The sequence below is a fragment of the Verticillium nonalfalfae genome, assembly GCF_003724135.2.
Source record: "Verticillium nonalfalfae strain VnAa140/NRRL 66861 chromosome Unknown scaffold_106, whole genome shotgun sequence".
Taxonomy (NCBI): Eukaryota; Fungi; Ascomycota; class Sordariomycetes; order Glomerellales; family Plectosphaerellaceae; genus Verticillium; species Verticillium nonalfalfae.
The window spans coordinates 92266-102309 of NW_021167331.1; the positions used below are offsets into that span (position 1 = coordinate 92266).

Consider the following 10044-nt stretch of genomic DNA (forward strand, 5'->3'; position numbering starts at 1 on the left):
ACCAAACCTTCGCCTGAGGGGACCTGAGAGACATGTAAACGTCAGTGGTCACAAGGATGCGAATCAAATTTGTTTGAATGGCTTGTTCTAGAGCTCTTCTTAGCTCTTGTACCCAGGTACCACTACACGGCGCGTCCACGCTGATGTATTTCCTCGCCGTCTGGCTGTAGCACACCGGTCGTCCCGCACTGACCGCCCACAGAGCTCTGTGGTACGTAAGGGGTCATACAAGATTAACTTAGGTGTTCTTCCTGGTCCGAAAATATGCATGTGATAGCTGCTATAGATATACTCGCACCAGCGGGATATTATACTCTCGGCAGACTGAAGACTTCAGCGATCAGTGAGTGCAATACAAGAATGGCGAGGTACAGAAAAGAGCGACGGAGATTACAGCGAAGGTCCGGTACAAATTACTCTTTATATGGTGCAGAAACTGGAACCTTCTCGACCCCTCTCAGAGCCTTCCAGATGCTAAGCCCTCGTCCCTGTGGTGCACCTTACGAGCCAACTTTGTGCCATTTTACCGTTGCCTCGGCGCTGCCAACACTCCTGTCGTTGTAGATCCTTCCAGCAAGTTGACCAAGGTGGCTAGTCTGTATATTCTCCCGATGACCTACCTTTTCTGCCTACGTCTGCTGATCGAGAGCATATGTACATTCCTGGCACATTACGGTCTGCCTCGTTCCTGAGGATAGGAGTTCTGCGGTTGTTGAATAAGGCGACGTTCACATGAGCAAGTCCCCCCGGCCACTGAACGACACTAGTGAGTCAAAGTCGACGTATTGCGAGTGCTCGGCACCGATCATTGGGTTCCATCACATGCTAGGGATTCAGAAAAAGGAAAGGCTGTACCGACCAGCATCGGACAACGGGGTGCGCCTCCAGTCGCCAGCATTGAGCAGCCGATTCATCAAATTGCCGTGTTCAGGCTACAACGCTCGGCGCAGCATGGGTAGTGGATTGCTCAGACGGCAATGTTTCTGTTAGCAGCAAGGGTCATGTACGGGGCGGGGCCTAGGTCGATTTGGTCTCCTGCACGAACGCTTTTGCTGGACTGCCTGCAGGATCCTTGTTGGGATGAACCGTCATCGTCAGGCCGACTACCATGACAACTTGAGACCACTCAACATGTCCGTCTGGGTTGGACAAAAGCTGTAGCGAGCATGGAGTGCCGCGTTGCCGGGATCACAGAACGACACCTGCTCTGACCTGCTCGGATTGTGTAGAGCCACGAAGCTCAAAGAACCCTGTCGAGGCGGGCCCTGGTCAGACGCGGAGTTTGTCAATATGCCGGATCCAAGACGGCCTTCTTGACAGCCTGGCCAAGGTGGAAGGGATCGTTGCGCCGCACCCTCGGTTACTCCTCTGTTATGCCTGACGGACTGTCTACGCATGAGAAATGTATGATTTTGCAAATTTCGGGCAACAGATGAGACAGAGCGTCATTGAGGTTGGCTGTTGGTATTTTGCAGGACTTCTCAATCACCACTCGGCGATCATTGGGAGATCATGGACTATTGGCAGCAGGGACAGTGAGACGAGAGACATGCTGTGCTGATTGTAGCTTCGCAGCAGCCCGCAATCCTTGTGTTGGACCGAAATGTCCAAGGACGGGTGTAAACGGAACAGCCGGTAGATCTTGCCTCACCGAGCTTCGTAAGTGAGAAGTTTTTTTGTGACAATTGCGAGTCGTGTCGGGGCACCGGACGTCTTGGCCATTCCTCGGTGACGAAATGAATGATCCTCCATGACTATGCCAAACATGGTCTCGCGAGATGATGTGCGCGATGGTCAGAGGGCCAACAGCAAAGCATGGTGTGACCAGTCTTATGGACGATGGTTGAGGAGGATTCAGACCGACTTCATCCCGATTATTCGTAACTCGCGGTCGAGACAGGCGAACAGCTTTCATCAGTTGGTGTGGGAAAGGCAGCAATGATAGGAACCGCCGTAGGGTCGATTCACGCTTGGTGGGTAGACGGTGAGGCTGATGTGCTCCCCCGTGGCGCACGTCAAGCGTGGCGGGCTGATCGGCACAGGCTCGCAACGTCCCTAAAACCCTTGGCACCGTTACAGCCCAGACAGCCCTCGTGGCCCTCCCATCTCATCTTGGGTTGCATCGTCGACGCCTGCATCGACGGTTCCCTCACTTGCCTCACAGCGCCCACATAGGATCCATCCAGACCCTTGTTGACGACCCTTTCAGCTCTCACCAAGGCACTCCCCCTCGACCTCGCTTGTGTTCTCAATCCTGATCAATGCCATTGATCACTCCCCGCTTCCACGCCCTCGGACCTTCGATCTTCATCCAGCCCGCTCGCACCTGCCACTGAGGTTACAGCAGCCCCGCGGCGGACCGACTCAACCGAACATACAGAGAGGGCCAGAGCAGAAGAATCTGATTGCCTCCGTCAATGCACCATCACAACACTGCATTCCATCATCAAAGTCGTGCCGCAACGGTGCGCCCACGCACGCTGCCCCCGACACGATAACAGCGTCCCCAAGTCCCAAGCACGGGAAACTCCAAGCGGACCCCCATGCCCTAGGACCCCCAGGGTTCTCCCCCAAGCGAGTGGCACCCTTCAGCTCGTCGACGCCTCACGACTCGACACCTTGACTCGATTTGACCAGCATCGTCGGCTGCTTCGCGTGCCGGCGACACACACGCGAGGCCAGTCAGTCGAGCAAAGGCACAGACAGCTATGCAGAGCAAGCCGGGCTCATCAACCACGTCGTATATTCTACCAGCGTTGTACATGTAGTCAGCAGCCCTCTCTCTTGTGCGGCACTAGAACTGATGCGCGCCCCTAGACTTTCCCTAATCCGTCGCTTTCCCGGCGATCTGGCGCGCAGGTGCGGTACCAGCGCGGCCGCGTAACGATGGAGTCTTCTTCTTGGTGCGACAGCCAGCGATGGAGCGACAAGCATGCAACAGCTTCCCGGCCGATAACACGCCAATTAAGCCTGTCACGAACTGCGCCTTCCACCCATTGCTGCCGTCGACGCTGACACCTGAAGCACGCCTGTCTACATCGCCCGTCCTGCCCTGCACAGATGGGCAGCTTGTTTGGGACGCCCCTTTTTGAAACGGCAACATCCCTGTTCAACCCCAACTCCAAGCCGACTCTCACGCCTGGCCCTGGCCCACCCCCTCCCCGCCGTTGACTGCGGCGGCCGATGTCATCGTAGCCTTCGTCTGCCATCGCCCCTCTCTTTACCTGAGAACTCCTTCGACTGGGAGCTGGCTCCGTACAGGGAACCGTTTTGAAACCAGCCAGTACACCGCACAAGTTATCGATGACGACCCTTCGATAAGCATTTGCCCTGTGCCGGCTAAGGCCGCTCGAGGACAGGGATCGATGGTCGCAAACCGTTCCTGCCGTCCACGATGCTACGCCAGTCAAGCCCCCAGACTTGGTAAGCCAAGACCGTCAACCAGACTTGGGGCCAGACACTTTTAATTCATCCTCACCTCGCCTCCTCGCTCGACCCTTTCCCCCCGCGCGTGCGTTTCCTCCGTGCTCTCTGGGAGAGTCAAGTATATGTGTTTACGGCCGGTCCATTTGTTTGCAGTTCACCAACCAACGTTCCGCTGCTCTCTTTGTTTTATCGTTTGTTTGCTATTGTGCTGGTTCGCATTACCGACCTTCTCTCAAGACTCTCACTCTGTTACAGTAAGACCTCATGGCGAGACCCAAGGCAATCTTCCATAATGCGTCCGTATCAACATTGGTGAACCTGTCAGTACCGACCCCCAACATCCCTCTACACTCTCGCCTCGAGCTCATGTTTTACCTTGTAGATCATCAAAGCAAGGCGTGGCACGCGTACTTGTCGGCATTGAACAGAGGGAGTTTCGGGTCAACAAGAAGCTCCTCAGCGCCACGTCCCAGTTCTTCAGAGACCAGCTCGATGCCACCCCCGCCGGCATACTCCAACTCTCACTGGTTCAGAAGTCCGTTCCGGTATGGCTTCCTCAACAGACGTCGTCGACCCCTATTCAACTGCTCGATGAATCCCCTGCCATGTTCGAGCTCTTTACGGTTTGGCTCCATCAGCGCGACGCCTTCCGTCGCCACCTCGACGACATGATTGCGATGGTCAGCGATGCCCCTGAAGAGACCAGCGAGTGCTTCCATTGGGCCCTCGTCAACCTCCACATCTTCGCCGCGAAACACGACCTCGACCAGCTCCAGGATGTGGCCATCGATGCCCTGCAGGACCTGTACCTTCGTTGTGACTGGGACGTCACCCCCGAGTTTGTCACCTTCCTCTTCGGCGAGCGCGGGGCGAGGACCACCATGAGACTCCGACGCTGGGCTACAGCCATGGTTGCGTGGTCCATCGCCGGCGGTCCATGCCACCCGCGGGATCAGGACGCCAACTGCCTCTTCGAGCCTCTGCTCAAACAATTCTCCGACTTCAACGCCGAGTACGTCTTGCACGTCGCCAAGTTAAACAAGGGGAAACTGGACGCCCGAATCAAGAACCCCCAACTGCGGATCCCTGCCAACAAACTCCGTAACGACGAGCGCCAGTTTGGATTCCGTCAATGCTCGTTTCACACGCACCGTGCCGCTGTCGGTGAACGCAGATGCCCGCATGCAGCCACCAGCATGGAGCTCGACAACTATCCCATGCTGGTCCCGCTCATCATCGACATTGTCCCGTACAAGTCTTCGAGATTCATCAAGCACGTCAAGTCACCTTCGTGTCCTGCAGCTCCTCTTCGCCACTATGAATACCCTGCTGAGGTGCCGCGGCCGCTCCAGGCAGCCAGACCCCTGGCCAACGCAGCCGTGGCTGGGTAAACCACCACTGAATCCCCCCCCAGTCGGATTGATTCTTGACATGGGGTATGAATATTCTTCACTTCTACAGACCGAGCCCGTCCCTGCAGCCCTGGGGACCTGGGTTGACCACCGTCACCGCCCGACGCCACCCCTCCGCAAAAGCCTGTTGGGGTCGACTCGACATCCAGTGAGAGTCTCAAGTGCACAGCACACAGACCCAGCATAACGCCCAGGCCGCTTTCAGTGTCTGCTCGCTGTCGAAAAGTCTACAGTCCCGTCGTCTCGTTTTCCGAACGAGTGACCAAGCTGTGGCCCCTTTGAGGCCTGGGTTAGTCGCTTATCGGCTTAGCGCGCCTAGTCCTTCAAACACCAGATCCGTGGTTACCGGACTGGAAAGGGGTCACTGCCCGCAGAGTATGGGAACGTAGCGCACTGGGCACCTGTGCGTCGTTCAATCGCGGCTACGTCAAGCGGTGCACGGGGTATCTCGTTCTGCGAAACTCCGGCCCTCTGGCATTAGGAGCTCGTTGTGGGCTTAGTCGCAACGAGACGCCCGAGCTCGAGGCGCACCGCGTTGGGCGCACGGTGAGGGATGACGGCTCTTGCCGAGAGAGGATCGCCGACCATGGCTGCGCCGTGTCGAGATGCTCCTCGCCGCCGACCGGATCGGGCAGCACATCCTCACGAGGGTACCGAACGGCTTGCGAGACGGAGGCTCGAATGGTCATGTTTATCTTTTGCTGTAATTTTTTATTTCCCCCCTTGCGGAAAAACCCCACAAACATGCAAACAAACAGATATTTACTTAGTAGCAAGAATCAAACAAAGCTGGCCTTGACAATTTGATGACCCTCGAGCGAACGTGTGAGCTGCTGCTTCCTCTGTCGGTACTAGACATATGGCGTTGGTAACTGGGGTACGACACAGACACGTCGATCACAGACACGGCCGGTCTTTAGGAAAAAGTCCGGCGCCATGCGCTCGATCAGCCGCGTACCTGCATGCCGGACTTCTCCTTTGAGACCTCCGAGGTCGAAGCCCGTCCACGCCGATGGCGTCGTCCATGTGCCTTGGAGATTCACGCGCGCGGGGGCCGTCACTCTGATTTCGGAGCAGCCCGGCTGAGCGCCGGAGAAGCAAGTCAAAAGTCCTGTTCAACACCACACCTGACTGCGACGCAATTCTCCTTTGCTTCGTGCATACCCGCCCGCCCGAGATGCAAGCCCCATGACCACGAACAACCCTCCGAGCTCTAAAAAAAAGCCCCAATCAAGTGACGCCTCCTTCCAAATGAAGAAGATGGAAGGCCAGAAACGAAGGGGGTCCGCGACCAGACCAGACCATTCCTTCCAGGAACAAGGCCGTGGTCGTGCCCCGGCCATGAAACACCCGTCCCGTCCGCATCCCCCCCAAAGGCACACCGCACGTCCCCTGCTGGATCTCCGCCCGTCGGAGGAATACCATAAACGAAAAGGGGAAAAGAGAAAAACAAAGGCTCGAAGAAACAAAGAAAGAAGCCCGAATCTATTTGCATCGTCCCCGTGGGCCAGCACCGTGGCTAGGGAGTCGGGAATCGCATGGATGAAGAAACATGCTGTTTCAGAGCCGGGGTGATCTTTCTCAGAATAAACAAAAAGAAGCCCGCTACCCTCCCTCCGCCCGAGATCAGATGAAGCGACTCCGGTGCTGCTGGCCTTGCTTCTGTTGCTTCGCCTGAAAAAAGACGGGCGAGAGCCAAAAACAGGGACTGTGCGGATTTCATCACCTTGCCGTTCAGCTCGTGAAAAGGTCACATTTAGATCAAACAAAAACGGTCACGGCGGGACGGCGGTCAGGGTCCATCAGCGTGTGGGAGAACATTTCGATTGGGTTCATCTAGTCGTCGCTCGCTCGTGGAGGTGGCACAGGGCTCGTGCCATGGTCCCCTTCATCGCCTCGTATCCCCCGCCCCGGGTCGTCAAGCTCCCGTCTCCGCGCTGAGACGGAAACAAGAGACTTATCGCCGTCAGGGTCGGCGCCCATCATGCCCTGGTATTCGTGTCGTCATATCATTCATTCGTTCCCGTTTCATCAAGAGAGGCGCAGTATCCTCCACGGGTCCTGCCAAAAAGAGAGAGAAAAAAAAGGAAGCAGCCATCGACAAGCAGAAAGCCAGGGGTGAATACGAAAGGAAAGACACATGCCGTAACACCGACATGGGCTGCCTGCGTTTGTCTCGACCCCGAATTATGTGAAGTCAGAAAATGTGATGCAGAATCGAAAAGATCAAGACTAAAGCGGGGAAAAAAATAGGCTCGGAGCCAGGAGAAGTGAAGAATTGACACGAAAAAAAGTCATAAAGCATCGCAAACAGTACTGTCGTCCGCATGCCCAATCATGGAACGCGTGTAGCCAAAGCGGCAGACCCATCGTGTGTCGAAAAAATCAAATGATTCGCTTCGCATCAGATCATGACAAGATATGATAGGACACGATGCGCATGTGTTTAAGAATGTCATATGCAAACATGCCTTCAAAATGGCGACTCGGATCGACGGCGGCTATCGCGTCGTCGGAACTCCCTAAGGCGCTCATCAAGATAGGCCAGGCGGCCGACCAAGCCACGTGGTGGCGTCGTGTTGGGGGCTTCTCGTGGCTGTTGTAGCGTTGCGTAGGGCTTGGAAGCAGCCGCGGCGGTCCGCTCGTCCGGCTTGGTGTACCGGTTAGGAAAAGAAAAGCTCGAGGACGATGTTGTGAATGGTGAGCCGAGGCGAGCTGGTGCATTCGAGGCAGCAGTAAGTCCCCTTTGGAATTGGGGTTGAGGCGGCGGCAGCGACCCGTTCACTCCGAGCGATACGGGAAACAGCTCAGCCAAGTTGGTCCGCGGTACAAACAGCTTATCGAGCTTGTGGCTATCGGTCGAGCTGTAGGCAACCTTGTCGACGAGCGGCCCCGTTGGTTGTGTCCAAAAGTCGGAGGCAAGACTGGGTCGCTTCGTCTTGCGGGGCTCGACTGATGACTGGCGGGACCTGCGCTTCTGCGTGTTGGATCGGCTACGGGCCAGCTTGACGGGTGACTGCAGACCGCGGCGGGGCCCGCACGTGCTGCTTTGCCTGGCTGGGCCCTGGTCGGCAACAGCAACACCCATGGGGTTCGACGAGCTTGGCCCGTAGCTTTGCGTGGTGAATGGAGATGCCAGCCGGCGGCGTCCGATGGTGGGTATATCTGGCACTTCTGATTTCGGCTCGGGCGTGGACGCGGCTGGCGGCGTAACGGGTTCCGGTGTCGACCGTGTCAATTGGGCCAGCGGGCCCCGGGGCTGCATCGACGCAGCCGTGCTCAGCGTGAGGGACATGACCATGTCCCTCGAGGAGAAGGCAGAGGGGGTCGGTGTCGAGCGACGGTTCCAGAACCTGGTGGCCGTGCGGCCAAAGGGGGTCGGGCTATGCTTGATGTACTGACTGGCGCGCATGCCATGTGACGAGGCCTTGAGCTTGCAGAGCTCCCGTAAGTGAGCGCGCGTAGCGGCGTAGGTGTGCGGCCACTGCAGATAGGTACTGGTATCGGGGGTTGGCGTGTGGGTGTCGGCGCCGCTCTTCGGCCTCGGCCCACGCCAACTCCTCTTCGTCTCACGGGCCACACGAGCGCAGACACCTTGTGGAGGGACGCCAGACTTGCTGTTGCGGACGGGGGTGATGCTTGGGTCCTGCAGATAGGTGAGATAGGTCGACCACAGATGATCGCTCATTGGTCTGGTCCAGGCCGCCTTCCTCATCTTGGCTGCTTTGGATGTCGTTTGCGAGTAGGCGTTGGCTGACTTGCTGGGCTCCTCAAAGTGATATCGGAAGCCGAGGTCGTTTGGATCTACGACCGAGGCACACTGGAGCTCGTCAGAGGTGATGGAGTAGCGGCTGAAAAGCGAGGCACTGGTGTGTGTAGACCGCGCTGTGGAGGGACGACTCGACTCCCACTCGGCCGAGGAGTCATCGCCGTCCTCGTCCTCCTCGCTGGTGACGGCCGAGTCCCTCGACCAGTTGGGGTACCGCCTCGGGGAGAGAGACGGGGCGTAGCCGGGTGCCGGGGTCTTGGGGGGCGAAAATGTCCTCCCTCGAATGCTGTTCCCCATGTCGAGATCGTCAAGACACCTCGTGTTGGCGAAATCCGAATACGTCATGCCCGTCATGTTCTCGTCGGACGCCATCGTAGCGCTCTCTTCGATGCTGGGGATAGGCACGTCGGCAGCGGCGACCGATGCCAGAAACTGTTGGGTCGGGGCGTTGAAGCTGGACACGACACGCCTCTTAAGCTTGAATCTGGGCCGAGGTGGCGACGGTGGCTGCAGCATGCTGCCGTCGAGGCTCTGGTCGCGGTCGGCGTCGGCGGTGGCGGGGAGGGGTTCTGGTGTCTTGGGCTCGGCAGAGTCGGTGTCGTGGTAGCGGAACCCCTTGGGGAGCGTGGCAGCTCCGGAATGTGAAGAGGCCATGATGGCTGAAGGGGGGGTTGCGCTCGGCGGCGCGGGGGGGACCTTTTGTCGGAATGTTGCGCCCTGCAGGTCTCAGATGAATGCCGAATGACTGATTTTGCGTGGCTCGTGCTTTGCGCAAGCCTTTGGAGGGTTGCGCGCAAAAGGTTGATCGATGCGACAAGTCGTCGCAAGGAGCGGGCGCGGGTCTGGCTCTGATAAGTCGCGCGTGCCGTTTGGATTATGGGGCGACGGCGTCTTCAAGAGGGACTCGAGGGTCTCATAATAATACTGGGTTCGTAGTCGTAAGGTCGTATGACGGGTCGGAGGTTTCGACTGTCGTGGTTCGTGGAGAGGGGTGGGTAAAAAAGGAAAATGCTGGCTGAAGCGTGGCGTCCGTGTTGTTATGTTTTGGATTGTTGACTTTGGGCGATCGGATGTTTTGCGCCGTAGCCTAGGAGATGGAAGTGGACGTTTGAATTTGCCCCTCGTAAATTTGTTTCTTTTGAACGACCGGCGATGGAGGCCGCGAGCGACGGCGGGAAAAAGAATGTCTGCGGTAAGAAGGAGATGTAGGAGAGGAATGGGCGAGACAGGATGTGTCGGCCGGGAAGGCGGTCGGTGTAGGGGTAACTGGAGGAGGGAGAGACGGGAAGGTCAGGCCTGGTCAGGCTTGCGCGCGCCCGTCGAGCGAATCTAGCGCAGCGGGAAGGGAAGAGTGGGGGGGAGAGGAAGGAGGACGGGGGGACACCAGACAGAGTTGGGAGGAAGGCGAGGCAAAGACGAAAGGTGGGACGACTGGCA

At 57.5% G+C, this 10044-nt stretch overlaps 2 protein-coding genes across 2 annotated transcripts; one reads left to right on the forward strand and one right to left on the reverse strand.

The window, feature by feature from the left end:
• Positions 1-3690: 3690 nt before the first annotated feature.
• D7B24_000529 (uncharacterized protein) lies at positions 3691-4817 on the forward strand (the record flags this gene model as incomplete). The annotated part of the gene is made up of 2 exons (XM_028634785.1): positions 3691-3746; positions 3809-4817. 2 exons carry the CDS (start codon positions 3691-3693, stop codon positions 4815-4817), a joined length of 1065 nt encoding a protein of 354 aa, XP_028492569.1.
• A 2494-nt stretch (positions 4818-7311) lies between these two features.
• On the reverse strand, positions 7312-9261 carry D7B24_000530 (uncharacterized protein; the record flags this gene model as incomplete). Its single annotated transcript, XM_028634786.1, has 1 exon — positions 7312-9261. The coding sequence occupies one exon, from the start codon at positions 9259-9261 to the stop codon at positions 7312-7314; it is 1950 nt and encodes a 649-aa protein (XP_028492570.1).
• Between the last annotated feature and the right edge of the window lie 783 nt (positions 9262-10044).